Source organism: Meleagris gallopavo, chromosome 2, assembly GCF_000146605.3.
Source record: "Meleagris gallopavo isolate NT-WF06-2002-E0010 breed Aviagen turkey brand Nicholas breeding stock chromosome 2, Turkey_5.1, whole genome shotgun sequence".
In the NCBI taxonomy this organism is placed as follows: Eukaryota; Metazoa; Chordata; class Aves; order Galliformes; family Phasianidae; genus Meleagris; species Meleagris gallopavo.
Window position 1 is genome coordinate 63871186 of NC_015012.2, and position 22583 is coordinate 63893768.

The 22583-nt window shown below is 40.2% G+C and overlaps 2 protein-coding genes across 2 annotated transcripts; both read right to left on the reverse strand.

Annotated features, from left to right (window-relative positions):
* Nucleotides 1–5740: 5740 nt before the first annotated feature.
* RPF2 (ribosome production factor 2 homolog) lies at nucleotides 5741–16785 on the reverse strand. Its single transcript, XM_003204291.4, has 10 exons — nucleotides 16679–16785; nucleotides 16368–16500; nucleotides 15608–15645; nucleotides 14885–14924; nucleotides 13362–13443; nucleotides 13183–13259; nucleotides 11913–12012; nucleotides 7724–7826; nucleotides 6577–6721; nucleotides 5741–6429 (listed from the first exon to the last, which is right to left on the reverse strand). Exons 1-10 carry the CDS (start codon nucleotides 16699–16701, stop codon nucleotides 6250–6252), a joined length of 921 nt encoding a protein of 306 aa, XP_003204339.1. The 5' UTR covers nucleotides 16702–16785; the 3' UTR covers nucleotides 5741–6249.
* A 305-nt stretch (nucleotides 16786–17090) lies between these two features.
* Nucleotides 17091–21929, reverse strand: GTF3C6 (general transcription factor IIIC subunit 6). Its single transcript, XM_031552516.1, has 5 exons — nucleotides 21822–21929; nucleotides 20615–20678; nucleotides 20018–20062; nucleotides 19388–19498; nucleotides 17091–17624 (listed from the first exon to the last, which is right to left on the reverse strand). The coding sequence occupies exons 1-5, from the start codon at nucleotides 21888–21890 to the stop codon at nucleotides 17326–17328; spliced, it is 588 nt and encodes a 195-aa protein (XP_031408376.1). The 5' UTR covers nucleotides 21891–21929; the 3' UTR covers nucleotides 17091–17325.
* Between the last annotated feature and the right edge of the window lie 654 nt (nucleotides 21930–22583).

Below are 22583 nucleotides of genomic sequence, written 5' to 3' on the forward strand. Positions count from 1 at the left end.
AAAAAATCTTTACAGTAGAAAAAACCTTTCCAGCTAAAACAGCAGCCCTATAAGAACTTCTGTCAGAAGGGACAGGAGGGGAAAAGGAGACCGTATCAAGAAGTTACCCAAATGTTATTTTGGAGATCGCCTTAAGACTATTCTATATGAATAGATTTCTTCGTGTTTTGCTACAAGGCACACAGATAAGCTAGAGACTCTCTTTGTGACCAGGGCTGGGTGTAACAGATCTGGAGAGGTAATGGAAACCATCACATTGGCCTCACGGGCAGGAAACTCACAGCTTTAGCATTTTGCCTTTGATCACAAAGCAAGTTCCTTCTCAAAAAGTCCCGAGTTGTTGCTGCCACATGTATAAAATAATGCCTGCTTCATAGGGAAAGTTGTGGTGAAACTTGCTCACAAGCATAGTCCCAAAGAACATCAATTTCATAAGGATGGACACGAAGCACTGATCAGGGCACCATCCCACAGCTGCACCTTCGTAACTCCTTGCAGCAGCATCACTACTCTAATCTCTTCACACTCTTGTCTATAAGGTGCATTTCTGCAGCTGTTTTAAGAAATATCATTATGCATTATCTACTGACTTAAAAAAAAAAAGTCTACAAACAGATCTATTTTCTGAAAAAATAAAGCCAGCATAGTATTTGGCTCAAATAAAAATAATGTGCAAAGTAGTAGTAGTGTGTGCAGAGTGCGTCAACAGGAGCTGAAAACTATGACCTATTATGAATTAAAAGCTTACTAGTGTTCATTGGTACATTGCATAAGGACTTTGGGGGGGCCCTATTAATACTTTGCTATAAAGTTTTTATTTATTTTTGTATGTTTTTGCAGCAAGCCATCTTAATATAAGCTTCCTGATACAGGACATTCAAATGTCCTTTTTGCTTACAAGAACCAAAGGAGTTAAACTTATCTCTTTAGCCATGTGGTAGTTTGTTACAAATACTTACTGCTGAAGAGCTTACATTTCCTTGCTGCATTGAGAAAAGGTTCTGTCTCATGCAAAAGCATGACAACATGAGAGTGAGGAGACATTTTGCCTGTCTCTTTTGTCCTACATCCACATTCCCTCCCTCACCTGCCCCTAGATGAGAAACTTGTAAGTCAGTGAGCTCAGAAAAAACATTAGCAATTTGCATTCACAGCTGAGAAGACACATCTACTCCTGGACATTTTTAGATAAGGAAACCCACGCTTAGTAAAAGGAGTAAAATCTTTATCTGAAAAACAGGCAGGGAGGGATGAGGCATCTGAACTATCTTTTGGTAACAGCAAGTGTTCATCCCCAGTGCACCCATCTACAGCTAACAAAGATAACCACCACTGCAGCAATTCCAGAGCACAAAGCAGTAACTCTCCTGCCAAGAGCCCAGCAGATGTTAATGATTTAATTTCAGATTTAAAAGAAGGGAGAAATAATGCCAGCACCTGAAGCTGCCTAGAATTGAGCTTGGTCCTAAGCACAGGCTCATTTTGCTGCCTTCTCCACGCCGTCAATGTCAGGAAAGAAGAAAAGACATTTAAAACTGCATTACATCATTTTGTATGTGAAAAATTCAGCATTGCTCAGATCTTCGCAGGCGACATGTGTGGGTCAACTGAGGGATCAGACCTAGACAGCAGAAGTTCATGAAAGGCAGGTGCTGCTTGACCAATCTGATCTTCTATGACTGAGTGACCCACCTGGTGGATGAGAAAAAGGCTGTTAACATAATCTACCTAGACTTCAGCAAAGCCTTTGACATGGTCTCCCACAGCATTCTTCTGGAGAAGCTGGCGGCCATGGTTTGGGCAGATACACTCTTTGTCAGGTAAAGAGCTGTCTCTATCCCTGGGCCCAGAGAGTGGTGACGAATGGAGTTAAATCCAGCTACTGACTGGTCTTGAGTGGTGTTCCCCAAGGGTTGATACTGGGGCCTGTCCTGTTCAATACATTTGGCCACAACGACCCCAGGCAACACTACAGGCTTGCAGCAGACAGCCTGTTGTGGAAGACAGCGTGGAAGAAACAGACCTAGGGGTGTTGGTCGATGCTCATCTGAACATAAGCCAGCAGTGTGTCCATGTGGCCAAGAAAGCCAATGGCATCCTGGCTTGTATCAGAAGTAGTGTTGCCAGCTAGAGCAGGGAAGCAATTGTCCCCTGTATTTAGCTCTGTTGAGGCCGCACCTCAAGTAATGTGTCCATTTCCTGCATATTTCCTTGTGTGATCTACATCTCTATTACAGTAGTGGACAGGAGAGCTCTTCTTCCTGTCCTTGACTCTGGCTCCTGACCTCTGGCTTTGGAGTTTAACTCCTAATTCCTTGTTTCAGTTTGTGCAGACCCTCTCACTAAGCGCCTCAATCCCTGCATCAAGAAAACAGGAAATTAAGCAAATAACAGTACAGAATGCAGAAGATATCTGAAACCAATCATTAGCATGCCAATGATATAGTAGAGCAGTAAGAAGGGAATAACAGAACAATCATCAGGAGCAACTAAAGAAAAGCAGCTCAACTTTGGGACAATATGAAGTTGATCTGGACAGACAGTAGGAAACAGGTCCCTGCAGCTGTACCTAGTTGAAATTGGAGGATGTAAGCAAAGAGAGGCAAGGGGAGAAAATGGCAGCAATCAAAACAGAAGACAGAGCACATACTTTTGTAACTATCATGGAAGAAGTGAGAAATTCAGACTTTCTGGGCGTTGTGTTGCATACCAGGAAGGCTTATGCTATTAGCAAGGGAGAAAGAATATAATGAGAATCTGAGGGAAAGACATTAATTATACATCTACTAAGTTCTGCTCAAAACCTTATCTCTACTTCCCCTGGATTTCTTTGTGCTTATCTTAGAGAAGAGGGCAGGGAAGATCAAGTAGTCAGAACAGGAAAGTCATAAAGAAAGAGCAATGAACAACTGTCTTAGAAGTTTATCTGCCATGTTCACTACTCCAAGTAGATGATTCCCTTGCTATTTAGAATAGCACTTAACCCAAATTACTTTTTTTTTATTCTGCAGTGCTCGTATCTATTTCTTTGTCCACAGAGCACTGAGCTCACCCCTGCCTAGTGTGATCTCTGAAGTATCAATTCCCAGCCTCCTCAGGTAGGTCTCTTAGAAACCTCATGTCCTCCTCAGAACACCTTTGTTGGTTCTTCCCTGTGATAGTGCATAAATGCATGACAGCAGAGTTCTTCTTCCTCTAAGGCACTAGTCAGATTGTTTCCTTTGAACATCCATCAGTTTACAAGGGAATCCTACACAGGCTTCATATTCAGGTGCCTTGTGTCTTCTTTTCCTTCTAAGATTTTAGGGAACATGACTTCTGCTACAACTCTCTCAAATCCCTGTTTCTCAAGGATGTATCAGCCTTACTTACAGATACTTTGGCAATGTCCAAGAGGAGCCAAGCTGCACTGGAGACACAGGAGAACTATTTGCACTACATGTAGTACACAGGCTCACATACATTATGTATGGCTATGTTATTATATACAGCTCACATTTTTCCACTTCCTTCTCTTTAATACTGAAAACACCTCTAACAATTCTGCTCTAGTTTCCTTCAATTTGATAGCATCTGAAATAAGCAACAGTCCTCAGCCTTTTTGGTTTTTTGCTGGCTGGACAACACAGCAGTCAGTGCTGTACCAGCTATGGCTGGAGTTTGACTTCCCTCTCTTCAGGCTCTCTTCTAGCCCTCCCCAGCTACAACCATATTAGTGGGGGAGGGAAAATCATCACAGTCAAACCCCGAAAGCACTCAGTGAAAACAAATAAGGTTGCTAAGGAACTATCCAGATAAAACTCAAACCCACAAAATCTGGGCAACAGAAAGAAGTTCACGCGCTGGCTGCAGACAGATACTGCTAATTCCCCTCAGTGCTCGCTCTGTCATGTTGTACTAACACAGATGGAGGCTGTGATTACTGCGATCCTATGTGGGACTAATTCCCAAAAACGTGGGAATTCCAAGAGCCCAGCATTTGGCATCACTCAGTATTTACCTGCCTCTCCTCCAACCTTTTTTTAAATCATACCATACAAAAAGAGCCAAGTAAAATGTAACACAGTTAGAACTCATCGTATAACTGCATCATTACCTTTAATCACAGCGGCCTCATTAGCAATAGCAGTGAAGGTGCCAGCAGCACAGCTGTGCAACGTAAGCACACAAACCATGGGGATGCAGAAGGCACCAATCCCTGCCCCTGCCTTTCTGCCAGCTCTGCTCAGGACAGTGTGGGCATGACTTCTCATCTGCAGCTCCACCTCTATTCTGCTGTGCAGGTACAGCCTCGGGAAGCAAGCCTTGCCAGTGGGGAGCTTTTCCTGCAAATGTAACTCATCTCTACAACCCATAAATAAAGCTATCTCCAGTGCACCACTGGAAGGTAAGGAGATGAAAAAAGGAGAGGTGAACATAGCAGTTGTGCCTTGCACACACCACAGAGCCCTGGGGGCCATGTTTATGTGCTTTCAGACCTACAGAGCTCCAGATGCAAGGGGCAATTGCGGTGAGGCCCCTTTTGACAGCTGCCCTTTGAGCACAGCATGTTCTGTTCCCCACGCACACACCTACAGTGCAGCATCTGACAAGTTTCCTCACGCTTGAAAAGACTGCGAGAAAGAACCTGCAACTATAAAGTTGTTATATTTAGCCCTCATATCTCCACTTACCTTGAGTCAAACCAGATACTCAAACCACAGAATTGCCTGCCATGCAGAGGTGCCATCTTACATACTGTAGAAGAGAGATCACATTTGCCACCTGTCTCAGGGCTCAATCGTTGCTTTGCAGCAAGGCTGAAACTTCTCCAAAACAAATGTGGTGAGTTCAGGATGAAGCCAAGCTAGCAACTATCTCCTTGCACACTGAGAAACTCACACTGCCCACTTTGCACCAAGACAGCACTACTTTGACTAATACAAAGTACTTAGTAGAAACTGAACAAATTTAAATCCCTGATTGCAACATAACTTGAAAACAATTTGTATTAAAAAACACAGCCTAACAATGAAAAATATTTTTAGGGAAAACATTGAAGATATATACTTTCCTTAGCTAAATGACCTCAAAAAGACCCCAAACTTTCAAAGCCCTTTCTTTGTCATGCTGCAAGTTTCATCAAACCAAATGCAGCAAGAACACCGCATGGCATTTGCGCAGCCAGTGTTACAGCTCAGCTCTTGCACAAGGACAGCAAAGCTGCCCAACGGCTTCCATCCAGGAATGAGGAGACAAGTAAAAATAACAAACAATCTCCTTCTGATGTGACACTTCAGCTGACGAAACTTTAAGAGAACTGAATGGAAAAGAAAGTATTGAAGAGCAAACTTGCAGCACTGCTGCTTTCATCGTGTACATAAAGTGCATGTATTTATAATAATTATAGAATCCTCCCCAACTCACAAGCATAAACTCTGGAGAGGAGCAGCTCACAGACACAGGTAAGAGGAGACTTCTACCTTTCATGGTTGCTTCACGTACTGTAAAATGAAGCATGGTAGAAATAATTAAGATCAGCAAAAATACTAACTTACCTTTGCTTCTTCCACTCTGGGCACAAATCAAGCATCAAAGATTGAAATTCAAACTGTAAAGGTTTCATTTATGCCTAAAGCAAACATCAGGTACTTTGCTACCACGGTGATGAACACAGCAAAAACACCTTAATCATTTCTGATTCTGCAAATGTTAAGAAGGGCTTGGTGCAGCAGATCAAAGTAATCTGGCATTAGACACGTTATGAGTTCATACTTTAGAAAATGGTTTGGAATTTATTAAGTATTGTAACTGTGCATAAACCGAAATACATCAGCAGTAAATGAACGCAGAAGTCATGTTGCACGTATTATGTATACACACTATTCTGGTCCTGCAAAGAATTTGTAAGATAGGTTGACTGATCAAGGTTTCCCAACATCGTAACCATAAAACTGTTCGGGAAATGAGTCAGCTGCTTAACCAGCATATGTTTGCTCATATCAAGAGAATAAATATTCAGCTTTGGAAAACTAAACAAGTTACATCTTGTGGGTTTTTTTCCCCCCTTCTAAATAAGCATGTTCTAAGCTAAAGCTCAATAACTCAATTTCCCTTTAAAATGACAAATCATAAAAGAAATTTTTGTTTTGTTTTAAATATAAAACTAATGGTAAAGGCAGCTGAAATCCTTTATGTTTGTCGCTTTTATATTACAATTTACATTAAAAAAATTAAGATACAAATAGTTTTCAAAGTTATTCCACACTATCACACAGATTTTGTCTTTTTAGGACTAATACCACCATCTTCAACTGACTTCTCCGCTGGTCTCTTTTTTAACCCCTTCATTTTTCTTGTCTGCAGTTTACTAAGATCTTGTTTCTGCATGTGGATTCGACCATAAGTTGTACCAAACACATCATGGGAGATGTTCTTTTTCTTCTTAGGCTGTAAGGGAAGAACACCATTAGTATTTCTGAGCAGAGCGTGCCTGTAGCTGTGGTGAGAAGCCAGGCATCTGCCTGTATCATCACCAGCAGTAAATCACCAAATCAAGTGCCTAAAACCAAGGATGCATACTCATAAGGTATTTACCTTTAGGGCTTTGGGTTGTTTTAAAGATAGCTTATAAAGGTCATCTGAAGCTAAATGTGTTCTCCTCATAACCAAATCTAATGAAGGTCCTATATCTTCCAGTTCAATTCTTGGTATTTTACAGCCAGATTTCTTCAGAAGCACCCTAGAAGAGAAGAACAAAAACAACCAACATTGTCCTTTGTGATAAATATTTATCTGTCTTCCTAAAGGGCAGTTTCAATCTTGCAGTTGGGAAGACCATTCAAAACAACTACTACTGCTAATTCTACTATTGAGAAAGATGTCTATCAATAAGAATTTATAATTAACTTCCATCACAACATGAATACACTCAAAATATGATCTGTTTAGCTTTTGTTTTTTTTTTTAAATGGGGTTAGTACTCTCATTACAACTGTTAAAATTCAGTTATACTACCCTAAAAAGCCACACCATTCCATAAATTCAAAATAGTGCCCTGTGTATTAATAAACAGGGAAATAACATATACTACAGTTTATAGCAAAACACTCTGAGCCCCAGGCAAGAAATTTGCTTTTCTTTTAATGTTGTTCCACTGTGTGTGTACTGTTTTTTATTTGTTGAAGAATAAGACTGTAGACAGCTTTTTTTGTTACAAGAGAAATCAAAGTCACACAGAGTACACACGCTTTCAGCACTCATGGCCCACAAAGGAAAGGCCATGAACTGTGAGAGCAAATGCCAGAGCAGGAAGAAAGATTATCTCGTCCTGCACGTTCCTGTCTTCCCTTCTGTAGTTCTGTCTACAGCACACTGCCTGCTGTTCTTCAGCAGAGTCCTAGAAATCAGCCTGACATCAGACTAAGTCCACGAAGTCTGAAAAGGTACTCCAAATTCATCCCCAGGTCTAATTTGCAACACCTTACCAGTCCAACCATGAGAGAACAATCCTCCTAGCTAGAAAGAAGAGTTCAACAAGGAAGGAATGAATACATTTAGGCCTTAAGCGCTTTCCTTCTGCCACACAAGTTACTCTGAGTTACAGTGGAACATCTCTACACCACACGTTTGAAATGCAGTTCGCTACTGCTCCAGGCAGGTCAGTTACAGAATTACAGGCTAAAATTTGGGAAAGCTTGACAAGTGTACCTAAAGAGCAAACACAGATAGAATACACACTCACTTGTAGCTTCTCATGTAAATTTTCCCATCAACAGCTGTGAAATGCAGAACGTGTTCTAACCCAGCCAGACGAATGTTGGGCACAGTAGGACCTCTGAAGAAATCTGAAAAAAATATTTTAAAATAAAGTGTCCGATTTCTTGACTGAAAACAAAGCCAGGAAACAACTGTAACAAATTGGCTCATTTCATAATGGATCCAAATGATAGCAGCGATACAAACTCCTTGTCCCTGAAGATTCTCTTATGGTATCAAAAAGGGTCTTTGTTTGTGAAACCAAGTGCGTGTAGGAATCTTGAGAGGAACTCTTCCCAGAGATAATTCAGAAGCAATATATGTATATGGGATCTAAACCCAAGTGCCTGGACAAGAACAAATACCCCTTCTGAGCAGTATTTCTGTTTTAACAACCTGGTTGGGATAGCAGAATAGTCTATCCCTCTACATTTTTTAGCTACAAAGTCTTAAAACTAAATGCATCTTATTTTACGTTTAGGCCAATTCACTAAGCAGATCAGTGTAGAGAAGCCATTAATTCAGATGCGTTTTTAAGACAGCACTCAAGACTCTTAATCAGAGTCAGATTTGGAAGAACATAAAGAAGCTATAAAGACTTGTACAAAACAGGACAAAACTATTTTGTTTAATCTTATCTACCTTCCCTCTCAGTGACGTGGGCAAGAAAGGTTTTGGTATGTAAATTCCTTCATGCCTCCCCAGCAACAAAGCACTTACGTTCCTTGAGTAAGAGATATTTGTCATTACAATTAATGTTTTCTCTATTTAATAAGCAAAACACACCTATAAAAAATAAACACTAGAAATACCTGCTTAATTTGCAAACAGAACACCGAAAGACAAGTTAAATACAAAATAAGCCATCTTCAGTCAGCATTTTATGTGAGACTATGAAAAATACTGTGCAACCAGTGCCTAAAATAAGCACAGCAATCTGTCCAACAGATGCAGGGGGTGGAAAAAAGAATGTGACCTTGACTGGGGGAACAAGGTGTGCTAGTAAACATAACAGTGCAATGCTGAAACATGGGAGAACTGCTAACAGATGCAAAACACATCAGTCTCTTCCTGTCTCATTTTCAGGTTCCTCAGCTAGTTGTCTTTTCCTCCACTAGCTTTTTCAAGAGTATCAGCATTGGAATGGCATCCAAAACAAAGTCTTGCTGGCATGTATCAACTGGAGTCTAGCCAGGAAATTTTCTTGGTCAGTTAAATACTCTCACTCCTCCTCTCCTGGGTTGAGTTTGTAGTTATGGAGAAAAAGTTGCAAATAAAAATATTTTGTTCACTTTTTGCATGTACTTTTCCCTCTGACTCGTGCTCTGTGGGTTCACAAGTATACATTTACAGCATTTTTACTGGTAACACTTCTCTTTGCATTTTCCTGGGGCATCAGGCATCCTTTTACCCACAGGATGATCTCTTCCAAACAAATGCAGGTGGTCAGGAATTTCTGTTTCCTGGCAGTGTTCAACAGCTGCAGAAATCTTACACTTCAGTACACCCAAAGAGCTGAAATTTTTAATGTTTCTTAATTTACATCTCTTGCTTTGGTTGGACTAGAATCTTGCTTTCTCCTCTCTTTCCATTCCTAGTTCTTTCTCTCTCAACACGTTTCCAGAACTTCTAATTCACTTTTTCCTGCAGAGGGCTTCACAAACCCAAATTCTATTAGCCTATACATTTCTTATATCAGTTCATATGCAGAAGGTGGCAATACTGTAACCTCTGAAGCTATGATTAATAGTAGAGGAGTTTAAACTCTATCCCAGACTTTTTTCCCAGCCATCCCCTTTCTTGGCTAGATGGAACCCAAAATCCCTGAGATGGTCAGAAGTCTGTGAGAGGACAGCAATATGAAGAACAAGCCAATCTAAAACTGTAGTAGTCTCCAACAAATCAACAGTTTAGAAAGTGTATAAGAAAGCCATGTAATGCCTAATCATTTTTAGGACCAAAGTGGTATGCAACAGCAAACTAGCCAGCAGGCAGCAATTTAAGGGAAGAAATATTTCATAAATGCAAGCATAAGTAGTTATTAGTTTCATGAACTGCATTCCAAGAACTTACACTGAAAATGGATTCCTGTCCTACTTCCTTGTTAGACAATGAAAACAGAGAAAGAACAGCATGTCTTCGCCTTCTGGGCTTCTAAAAAAAATGCAGCTGCCATTTCTATCTTCTAAATAAGTTCTTGCACTTCACATTTTAAGCTGGCTACATGTTTGCTTGACATGAAGACAGCAAATCACCCTTGGTTTTTAGTTCTACAAAGAAACTGCTGTAAGATGATACTCCTAACAGACACAATCCCTCTTGGTAGCACAAAAGCCAATGAAAGCTTGGTTGTTCACCAGCATCACACTGCTTGGGCAACAAAAAGTTGCTTGCTATCTAATATTCCCATTGGGATTTCAGTAGATCTAATACAGTAACAAACTACTTGCTGTTGTTAAAGGCGTTTTTCTTTCTTAGAAATGAAGTCTGAGCTTAAAAGCATTATCTTGTGCAGGAACAGAATGAATCTGTTCTCCCCTATCAGTTAAGAACAGTCAAATTATCAGCCAAATTATTTTAATTGGTTACTGATAGTTTCAAGTCTTCATATGACTTAACCTTCCCCTTCATCTATTATCTTGCATTTAGGTTCCTCACAGAAGTCAACAGAATTTTAGGACCTGGAGTACTTGGAATACATTCAATGTATTTGACTACAGTTGACAACAGAGTTATTACACACAAAGTAACAGGAGAAATGACAGGTAAACATCAGAAAAAGAGGACAGGAAAGACTTGACAGTTATTTGGCAACTATCTAATGATGTATGCCTTCTATTTAAAGTATCAAGTTGCTTGATAATGGGGTAGATGAACACACCTGGATGCAAATCACCAACACTGTGCAGATGTTGGAACAAGATACATCTTAGAAAACAATGGGGATACATCCTGCAATGTAAATACTGATTTACAGTGACACAAATATGGATTATTTAAACTCATGAATCTTCATGTTCAATGGTCACCCAACTTCAAAGGTCCATAAGCACAGCACTAGTCTTTCATATGCCCAAGGACCACTCAAATGTATTGAAAGGTGGGAGTGTTCTCTTCTGCTCCCTTTTAGTCTCTCTGTAGATGAAACATTGTGCTTTAAGGAATCAAAAGAGCAAGTGGGAAAAAAATAAAAAATAAAAATCTAAGGTCACTTTCTAAAAAACAATGATTCTGTTTCCCTAGAAAAAGGAGTCCAGTCGTTACTTACATAAAAGGAAGATCTTACAAAGATGCAGGATTATGAAACAGTACAACCCAAGAATGGAACTAGAAGAACATGCCTGCTCTTCTCAGGCCAGTTTCACTTCTACTTAAGCCTATAGAAGTAATATCCTGTTAAGAAAGCTATAATGAAGCATAAAAAACCTACCACTCTAACAATCTTTTTGTTTTTTGGATTTATTTTTTTTTTGGAAGTGTGAGGAGACACTGTACCATACCTGTAAGTCCTAGGAAGTTACCCTAAGAAGTTTCATTATTTTTTGTAGCTCCTCAGCTAAAGTCAGAAGTTCAAGTGTGCTTCCAACCTTGAGGTAGAATAAAACACTTCAAGTCATTTCGTTCATTAAGATCTCAGCTTGCCTGAACATTATAGCACAGCTATTATTTACAGCTGGTTTTTAATGCATGTATTCATTCCAGATACTCAGATCAATGGCACTTCTGTTGGAAGTTTGGCCAGTTCTCACAAAAAATGCTTTCATAATAGAAACATAGGCTCAATTATATCAACGTTTTCTGTAAGCAAAAACAACCCACTTAATGAAATTAATCCGCTGATTCAAAATTAGATATTCATTTTGTTAGGAAAGTAATGTAGCGGTGTAATTACAAGGTAAATACTTTTTTGAAAAATGCCAAAATTCCCCACACAATCAACACTGTGAATATTAGTGAGAATACATATTCAACTTTGAGGTCTTTTAGGCTAGTCATCTTCATCAGTCATGATGATTACTTAACTCTAATGCCACGTGAAATCTACAAGTGCATCTCCTCTTGGTTTCCTTCTGGGTCAAACAGGAGCAAACAGTTACTGACAAGCCACCATTTCCCAATACATCATATTGTGACAGATTTAGGAGATCCCACTGCCCAAATAATAATACACTGACCAATAAGAAGGCTCTTCAGTCTCCTGTATTCTTCATTTAAATCAAACGTGTCACCAGCAAATATCAACATAGGCTTTGTTCCTTCAGGACATTTGTTGTTCTGTGGGATAAGAATTTTAAAACAACAAAAATTCAGACTGTGTTAGAGAACTTATTATTGTATTAATGGCTGGTTCTCCATTCAACACTGAATGAAAAATGGCGACCTGTGATCTCTAGACAGAACAGACACTTCTTTTCTTGCGATATGCATATGGGAAGGCATGCTTCTAAACAAATGAATTGTATTATCCAGGTTTTAAAAACCATGTTCTTTACTATAAAACATGCAAAATAACCCCTTGCAGTGAAAACAAATCTTAATTTGTTCATAGTTGACCACAACTATGAACAAAAAAACTAGAGGTTAAACAGATCTGCTGTACTTTGACACTGAAAAGTACATGAAAAAAGCCAAAAGAATAGTCAACCACCAAATTCTAATGTTCACCAAAATACACAATTACTTGACTATAACTTCTCCACCATAAGCACTACAAACAATCTGACTTCAAGGGAAAGGTTCACATTTCTAAAAAGTGAAATTTTTTTCGCTATACCTCTGGACAGCCCTGCAACAGACTAGCGAAAGCAAGGACCATAAACTTTCCTTATTTTTGCAGCATTTGAAGTATTTGGTACACTTTCAATAAATTGTTCATCTTCAAGACATCTTCATACCAACACGGTTGGCTGTGTTGATGAAAATAATTCAGTTGGAGAATGACCTCTCCCCTGTGCCATTGGTTCATCTTCTATTAGATTAATTCTCCAGAAGGATTAGTTGCATAGCAGTAAAAATATAACCGGGGTGGGAAAGTTGTAAGCACTGCTATCCAGAGCTGTATTTGCTGGCGGTTGAATCACCATCTGATTTTTTAATGTGATTGAGGTTTAAAAAATGCTGATTTATATAGAAACCTCCCATGAATGGAATCTGAATAAAGAATTGTGTACAAGCAACTAATTAAAAAATGGGAATAAAACAAGTCTGAAAAAAAGAATTTGTAAATAAAGTTGTAGGAAGCTTACAGCAAGCTTGCCATATGCAAACCAAAGAAAAAAAGAGCACATAAAAGTAACACTACACGGAAATACAAACTAGCAGTACTCAAGTACAGAGTGAAACTATTTCTTAAAAAAAGCTTCTGGTCCTTAAGGTGCAGAAAATGTAAATGCACCAACAAAACCCACCAGTAGATGTCACTGAAAGTCTGTATCAAGTCCTTACCTTGATGTCTTTCAGGGATACAAAGTTCTCAATGCCTAGCTCAATCATGTCCAGCACGTGGTAATCAAACATGCGACCTGCAAAAGAAAAGGAAAATAGACCAAAATGAAGACAACACTTAAGTATCTATTGAAAGCTGGACTTTCAATCCAAATAGCAACCCAAGACAGACACATTACCTACTATCAGGTTATTGGGTCGCTTCTTGTTATGAGAGCCAAACAGAAACAAAGAGCAGTCTGATTTCTTGGAAAAGAATTCCTAAAATTGGGAAAGAGAAAAAATGATAAGTCACGAGTTTCACCTTGTGAGCATTTAAAACATTCAGTATACAATCTGCTTCTAAGAACTGCATTTATCAGAAAAGCGCCAGCGTTCCTCTACCCACACCTAGCAGCTGTGAAGCACAAGAACTTGCTGCCTCTCCTCCCAGCAACAGCAGCAGTTAAGAGGCTCATGTGAACACTCTGCCCTGCCTGCAGCTCTTCACTTCTGGGAAGTCAGAAAAGACACCTCCCTGTCTGGGTGAACTGCATTCACAAATCACACTTCAGCACTGAGCTCTGCTTCCAGGTCCCAGAAAAGTACTGGCCGAAGACAGATCAACAACAGATCTCCAGGGGACTCCCCTTGAAACTTGTGCACACAGCTCTTCATTACCTCATTTTGACATCTGTAAATATTTTTAACAGCTGCATGGTATTTCATTAAAGAGATGCAACAAACTCAAGACACAAATTAGGCCTTTATTTATACTGTAACATCTAATACACCGCTAAACTGACTTTAAAAAAAAATGTATGTAATCAAGTTCAAAAAAAAAAAAAGAAAACACTTGATTTTCTGTCTCTCTCTGATTGTTCACTGACACACTTATTGATGACCAGCTCCATTGATTATTCTAAGCTATGAGAATGCAAGCTTCCAGTAGGACCAGAATGCTTTTAGCTGCCATGTTTTCCTAGAATATAGCTAGTTTCTATATGGCTGTGAGCTAAATCATCCAACTACATGCCTGTAAAGAGTTAATTTTCAGCTAATAATGTTGCACATTCTTCCTGCTGCCTACAGTTTCATGTTCCACTAAGAAAAAAAGATTTTGCCTGGCATATCTACACGACTTTTTATTTCATACACACGTTTACTTACTACTGTAGCCCCCAACTCCCAATTTCAGTGTACATTTTCAGTGACTTGTTTTAACAACTGCCCTGCATGTTGGAACGCTGATCCCTATTTCCTATACCCGAGCCAGCAGTAGCACAGGGGAAACTATTGAATCAAGTTGTTTAGTTCCCACTGATCGTATTTTGAGATAACTCATTTCTGTCAGATATTTCAGCAGTTCAAGTGAACTGCTAGGAAACCAAAATAAAACTCTTAATTCTTCCTTTTGTATCAAGCACTGTTACCTATAATAGTGTTACACATTCCTAATTTTGCCTGTCAGTTGAGAAAAACAAGTATTTAAGGTAAAAACAACATCCTCACAACACGAGGATTCTGTCTTGCAGATGGAAGAATAAAATGCCTACCGATACCATAAATCTAGATGTAATTCTACCTTCAGCTTACCCAAATTCATTATAGACTTGTTTTTCATCAAACTTGCAATAGTACAACAGAAAATCATCCTCCAGTAATGTTATTTGTGATTTCACAGCTGAAAGATCTCATAAGAAAAGATATGGTCTATACTTACCAATGATGTCTGGTCCTCAAAAGGCCTGGTAATATTTTTCCTGACAAGAAGTGAGGGAGGGGATGGGGAGTGGGGATAAAAAAAATTGTAAAATTTGAGGTAAGCACTTCAGTTCTTTTTTTGATAACATTAAGATTCTGGATTCTGCTGCAAACTGCAGCACTAGAAGTTCAGTTTTAGTTCAAAATGTAGACCATATTTATACTGCCAGGCGTTCTTCAGTGCTGCTACTGCCATTTTAAGTAAACTTTCCCAAGATTCCTGTCTCCTGGAGCCCAACTTTCAGAACAACCATGTCAGTGACACTTTATGAACTACTGACTCTGCTTGTTCATCCAACGTTAAGTTTAGCTCTTAAAGTTGATGCTTTTATCCCACATTCATAGAGACAATGGCTTTCCACTTGGAGCAAGGTTAATCCTGTCATTATAAGCAGCCTACCTCCCTGACACAGAACCTTGCTAGCTGTTTGCACAGATCAGAACTGTGGAAGCCAATTGTCCAAGTCTGTTGAATCCTGCTGTTAATATCTGCCACAGAACAGCATCAACAATGGCTCTACATCAACACTGACCATGTCCTGCTGGTTTCCAGTCTACTAAAACTTAAGATGAATCTCACCCATCTTCTGAAACCCTTTGCATTGTTCAAGCCCCCATGCTGAACAGAATCTCTGTTCATGCTTGGAAATTAACAAATGCTGCATTGTACACGACCACTTACTTTTTATACATCACAGCAAAAGGCTTCTTCAGAGCATACTGCAAGAGACAAAGTTAAATGTGTTACATCAAGTACATCTAAATGCACAGCACTGCTTTTCCTTAAATTCTGCAACTTATAGGAGCACAATAAATAGTATAATTGTATAAAAGTATAAATCAATCTAGAAAATAAGTCACCTCTAAAAGCCTGCTCACAATAAAACCCTCCACTGTGGCAATCCTGACTCTGGATCACAATTAACGGAGAAAGGATGTATTTCTAGAAACTAAAAACAAACTAAGAAACAACTGAAATCAAAGCCATGTAATATGGGCCCATTTGCCTGAGGGGAAAAAAAAAAACACCAGAAAACAGTGAATGAACAGCCGTCTGAATATCGTCAGCAGAAGATAGCAATGAAATGACAAAATTGCGGTGAGAAAACAGCACAAGAACAGCCACTATGTGTAACTACTGTGTTTTCTGACACTGTGACGGGATGGGCAAGCTTATGTTTTGAGAGAGGCTGAACACTTGGCATCAATACACACACAGGTAGCCTATGAGACTTGGATGGGCTTTCAGCTGCATGGCGCAGTCCCAACCCTGCACCTCACCCTGTTTTCAAATGTGCTTGCAACATTTCTCCTTATAGAAAGTGATTCAAGGTCCAGTATATCTTTACATATAGAAAAAAAATAATGAGAATAACTCAAGATTTCTGTCAAAGAGAAAGGAAAATAAATGTATCTCACTGGATGGGGAGGTAATGACTTACAATGTCCTTAAGCACTTCAGTCACCGTTGAGTTTGCATTTCCTCCTTTTATGAGCATAGCATTTTTTGTGTTTTCTGTAAGTTTGGGCTCTCTCTTCTCAAGAAACCTTTTCGCTCTCTTGGTTTTAGGCCTTCTGCAACAACAAATTCACAGCTAACAACATATCTACTTCAGTGGAGCAGCGCTACACGAGGTGCACGGAGCTCATAACAAATGAAAAACGCAAGACGCCGGCCTTCCTCCTCTGCCCACTCGGTCTCCCCGTCCCACCCTCACTCCCGCAGCCCGGACGCGGCTCTCCCCCCACTCACACCACCCGGTCCAGCGAGTCCATTGCAGCCCCACGCGCAGCTTCCGGTGCGTCACATCCGGCATCCAGGGCGGCGCGAAGAGCCGGGCCGTGGCAGTACGCATGCGTGGGGAGCACGGGCAAAGCGCGTGACGCAACCCGAGCCGCAACATTTCCGGCTGTAAGCCGTGGCGGGTAGAAGCGTCGCTTTGAATCTGGGGGGCCATGCCGGAGTCACGTGGCTCAGCTTACGAACCGCTGAGGGGCGTTACGGACCTGCGGCCGAGCAGCCGTCAGTTCTGTCACTGCAGTACGTGGGCAGAGCAGCCCAGCTGAGCACGACACAAAGTGAAGCCACAGCTGAAAGCATCAGGACATCCAGTTTAAACCATGATTCTTTTTTCTTCTTTTTGACAAGACATACAACACATCCGTTCTTTCCAAAGGCAGGGGCTTTTTTATTTCTTCAGTTTTGAGGTAGAGATGCACGTATCTCCAATCAGCATCAAAAACAAATAAAAATCACTAAACATCTCCCCCGCATAATCCAAACACGAAAGGAATGCGTAAGAACACAATGCCAGCTTTTCCCACTACAGACTGCTCAGGTAAAATAAAAATTGTGTCATTGGCCCATTAATTCAATGAAGAGATTCTGAAGAACTGGTATCACGGAGGGGCATCATCTAAGGCAGCGCTTCCAGAAGGAGAATCCTCTGCTTCAGAAGCAGGGCTGTCAGGCAGAGGGACAGAAGAAGCATCTGCTTCCAAGCCATGCGACTCTTCCAGATCACAGTTCATGTCAGAATTTCCTCTGTCACTCACCTCCCCCTCTGCCTCCTCAGTTAATTTATCTCGAGCCTGAGCTGACTCCTCAGAATCTTCCTGTTCGTGCAGAAAGCTACAAATCGTATTCGGCCTGCTGTAGGAAAAGTCTCTGTCCTTGATCTGTAACCACTCCACACCACCTGATGCAAAGAAGGAAAACCAGCATTAGTGAGAAAAGGAGTTAAGCTAGGAAAAAAAATTCATCTGTTCACAGATTATCAATGTTGAGCCAAACTAACATTTAAGCAAAAGAACCATTTAGGATATAAAGACATCTTTCAAAAATTCAGATCAACGTTAGTTTCTGCACCGAGTCTCTCCTTGAATTGATAGCATTCGTTTTCCTTGAGAAGTAGGGCTATGAATAACAGAAAGGTCTATTTAAAATCGAGTGAAACTTAGTTGTTGAAAAATTAACAACATGTAGACTAAACTTATTAGACATACAAATTTACAAAACATGCTATATAGCAACAGGTATTTATCTGTTGTCAGTCAAGAAAAAAAAAATGGGTACTTGAATAACTCTGTGTAGTTCATTGAAGTCATCAGCTCAGCATCTAGAGAGCAGTCCCAAGGAAGGTAATTAAGAGAGTAATGAAAAACAGGAATGTCATAATGACGAGATAGAAAAATATGCTATACTGATAACACAAGTTAAAAATGCAATGAAGTGAATATGTTCACATGAATCTGAGAGCATCTAGCATTGCAACAAAGAATGAAATCGGAGAGAGCGTATGAAGGTGTCATCTCCTGAACTCAAGTGTATCAAGCTCTTGGCTTTACATATGATGGAACTCAAAATGGAACTGGAATTCCCCTCCCACTTCAATAAACTTTTAGGTAGTACATACTGCCAAGTCACAAGATGTTTTAATTACTTTATATGCACAAGATTAAGCTTCTGTCAGAGTACAGAAAGAATATTTGGCAGTAAGTATCACTGTTGCTTTCTGTGGGGGGGAAAAAAAAAAATAAGGCCTTCTTATAAAGCAACACATTCTCTAGTTTATGGCACTTTAAAATTAATAGTTTTTGTTAGTATTACATAATTATATAAGGAGGAGGAATGCATGATGTTGATAAGACTGCTGAATTGTGGTTCCATTCTAGATAACATTTAACGTTATACATCCTACAAGCAACATCTTGCCAACTACCCACATTTAATACTTAATAGCTACATATTCTTAAAATATGAAGCAGTAATACTGACTTGAGTGAGAAGAGGTAGCTAAAAGCAGTAGGCTGTTGTTAATGAACATTATTACTATATGTAGGGGGGGACACCCAGTATGTGAATATCGAAGAGCACAGATTTCGGTATTAAAAGAAACAAACACAAATAAAGCAAACATATAAACAGACTCCTGCCCACAGAATGAAAAAAAAATAAAAAGGGTATGGTCTGCTAGTTATATGCCTATAACTTAGTTAAGTTCAATTAACTATATATTACGTAAGAACAATTTCATATATAAAAGATGGAACTTCTTACCACAGACATTATAGATTTCCTAATTTTACACTGATTCAAAAAGCAGTAAGGTGACAGAAATAAAAATCAATGACAAACTATTAAGTGCAAAAGTATTGCCTCAGATTTCAGAACAAGTGCCAAAACTTTCATATGACAGACAAGCATACCAGGGAATATCAGCATATGTCTGACCAGTGCTTACATCCTTCTGCAGGAATCTCCTACTGCCATACTGGAGGCAATTCTGAGCAGAAAGAATCTGCTTGGTTTTTTTTGTTTGTTTGTTTTTAAGTATATATTTGTTGCCTGAAGAAGGAAGCTCCTCTAATTTCTGCATTCTTGAATCAAACATTCAACTCAAAGCTGACATTCATAGTATAACCCATCAATGACCCTATGCATTAGAGCAGGAGCACTGACCAATGCTCTCTTCTCCTTCCTTCTTCTCTGTCAAAAGCGTCCGTGTCATGTTCAACTTCTTCATTGTATGGCACTTGTACTTCAGCTGTAGTTTTTGGTTGCCTTCAGCATCTACCATGAAGAGAGGAGGAAAAACAATACCCAAAAGACAATCATTATAGAGAATTCCACTATCATCTGAAACAAGATTAAGATTATTGGAATGGGTCCAGAGGAGGGAGCTAAGATGGTGCTGGAGACCTCACTGCAGCCTTCAGTACTTGAAGGGAGCAGATAAACAGGAGGGAGAACAGCTGTTTACGAGGGTGGGTAGTGATAGGACAAGGGGGAATGGTTTTAAACTGAGACAGGGAAGGTTTAGGTTAGATATTAGGAGGAAGTTTTTCACACACAGAGTGTGATGATGCACTGGAACGGGTTGCCCAAGGAGGTTGTGGATGCCCCATCCGTGGAGGCATTCAAGGCCAGGCTGGATGTGGCTCTGGGCAGCCTGGTCTGGTAGTTGGCGACCCTCCACATAGCAGGGGGGTTGAAACTAGATGACCATCCTTTTCAACCCAGGCCATTCTATGATTATTCTGAATCTCACAGGCTTTAACAATAAACAGGACATCAAATTGTTACCATTACCATGCTCTGTGTTTTCCTCAAAAAACACGCACGTTCCCAGGGCATCTAAGGAAAACAAAGTGAAATAGCCTTAGACAAACTAATTTCTATCAGCCGCGGATACTGCACTCACTGTCACAACTCTGGAAATGCTGATTTCCAGCCTCACCCAAAGGTCCAGCCTTTGTTAACCACTTGCCAACTCAGGAACAGACAGCAGTATCACTGTCATTGAATGTACAGTAGAGGGTTTCAGATCATTTTCTTCCCAGTTATGTCACCATAAGACAAATAGGAGCCACAGTTTGCACAGCATGTCCGTTCTGCTTATATAGGAGACGTCCTGGAGTAGGTGCTTGCAATCTTATATCCCATATTTTTCCCCTCAGAAATAAGAGGTGGTACACTCCAGAATCAAGTCCAGGCATACTTTCCAGTAAATAAATATGGAGGCGTGGCAAATTTAGATGATGCTGCTCTCTATTATTATACAGACACCATCAAGATCTTCAGTTCCTCATTGTCTCATACTCTCCATTAGCAGTGATAAACAAGACTAATGTTAAGAAAGTTCTCTGGGTAACGTGAAAAAAAAAGAGATTCTTTTATTTTTCCTACCTTCATAATCTCCTGCAAAGACATATCTGTCCACCTGCAAAATGGGTCTCTCTGTCTCTATTCCCTACAAAGAAACAGGGAAAAAAAAACATGTTAAAGAGTCCACTTCTTACTGTACAACCAGAGTGTGTTGAGCACAACACAATGCAGAATCTGTAGCTTTAGTAAGTCTTGTAAGGTTTCCCATGATATGATATCAACAGTCTCAACGAATGCTTATGTTGTGAATGAGACCAGGTAGACTGGGTATGAGTAGTATATCATGCAGATACTTAAAGTTATTCTAACAGCACTGCAAGAGAATCTCAAAGCTCAATATTTAACACTGTTGTTGTATTAACACTGTTGAAAAGCATATACTCATTCAGTGACCAATAATCAATCATCACTGTAATGCATTTCAAGAGAATTAGGTCAGACACAAGAAGTCATTCTGTTTATAAAAGCACATTCATCTAGCAGTGGATAATTTATGAATTTGGACTGCATTTCCTTATTTAAGATGTTCAAAATTGACTCTACCACCTTACACAGTCTGACCAATTGCACACTCTGAGATGTTTGCTTCCATCTTTGTGGCTGGCAACGTATAACAAAGGTCTGGTTATCCTTTACATTCACAGTAAACAGAATTAGCAAGACAACATCTGCAAGAACACAGTGCAATGCAGAAACATGCAGCCTTTGCAGTGTCCGAGTTATTTAAAGAAACGTACTTCACATTTATTTAAGTGTGCTAAGATACATGATTTTAAGAACTCAACTAATTAAAAACAGAATGGATAATAAAAATGTGTACATACTTCATAGAACCATAGAAAAGGCCTGGGTTGAAAAGGACCACAATGATCAATGAGTTTCAACCCCCCTGCTATGTGCAGGGTTGCCAACCACCAGACCAGGCTGCCCAGAGCCACATCCAGCCAGCTTTGAATGCCTGCAGGGCTGAGGCATCCACAACCTCCTTGCGCAACCTGTTCCAGTGTGAAAGATACTTCTGAAAGTGTTTCCTAAATTCAGGAACAACATGCTACTTCCGATAGAATGACCACAACCCACAGCCAAGTGCAGCCAAGAAAAGTCATGCAACTCTCTACCAATGATTTTATCTAAATTTAATTGACTTCAAGGCATTTGGAAACAGCCCTGCTCTGTTGTTGACATGTGTACTCACTTACCCCTTTCCTACTGTGCTGTAATCACTCACCAAAATCTTGCATTTGTTTTCGCATTTTTCTAAGAAGTCTGAATCAATAATTCCCGAGAGCTCCACCATCACCAGCTGCTCCTACAAGGTAAGTTATAACATGCATCTATTACTGATACACCTGAGCTCTAGAAAAAAAACACAAGGACACAGACCTTCAGCATAAACGGACCCTAAAACAGCTTATTCTGCATCTGGCCCACAGAAAATGGCAGACATGAGAACACCCAGGGGAATGCTCTATCAGACACCTGCTTTACACCTGGCCTGCCTGATCTTTTTCTTCCTAGCTAGGAAGAGAGATCATTCTTCACCCTTGAAAAGCCATTTACTTTGGAAAAATAAGAATCAACGTGGGAAAAGTGGTGTAAACTATGATAATGTGACCAGTTACGCATTTCAAAACACATTTTCCAGACGTTAAGTATCTACCTAAGGTAAGGCATACCAGAACGAGTGGTTAAATTAAGCAAACACTGCTTGAAACGGCTGCTTTAAAAGGGGTAAGAAGACCCCTAGTACTGGACAAGCGCTTTCCACTAACACTGTTTTCCAGAAAACTTAACCGAGAACAGCTGTAGGGACATAACTTTCAGAACACGGCCACTGAGCAGGCAGCGACCCACCGCACGCAGCGGACACGCGGCCGCTCTGTGCCCGACCCACGGCCGGCCCAGCAGCCACGTCACCCCCGCCCTCCTCACCCGGCCCCGCGGCCCTTCCCCAGCGGCGGCGCCGGGCACGCCGGCGAGACACGCCCCA

Coding starts and splice junctions, on each gene's coding strand:
- RPF2 (XM_003204291.4), bottom strand. CDS start 16,701: ATGGACTCGCTGGACCGGGTGGT. Junction 14,925..15,607: donor TTTGCTGTGATGTATAAAAA/GTAAGTGGTCGT, acceptor ACTTCTTGTCAG/GAAAAATATTACCAGGCCTT. Junction 13,444..14,884: donor TTGAGGACCAGACATCATTG/GTAAGTATAGAC, acceptor TCCCAATTTTAG/GAATTCTTTTCCAAGAAATC.
- GTF3C6 (XM_031552516.1), bottom strand. CDS start 21,890: ATGGTGGAGCTCTCGGGAATTATTGATTCAGACTTCTTAGAAAAATGC. Junction 20,063..20,614: donor CTTTGCAGGAGATTATGAAG/GTAGGAAAAATA, acceptor TGTTTTCCTTAG/ATGCCCTGGGAACGTGCGTG. Junction 19,499..20,017: donor TGAGGAAAACACAGAGCATG/GTAATGGTAACA, acceptor TCTTCATGGTAG/ATGCTGAAGGCAACCAAAAA.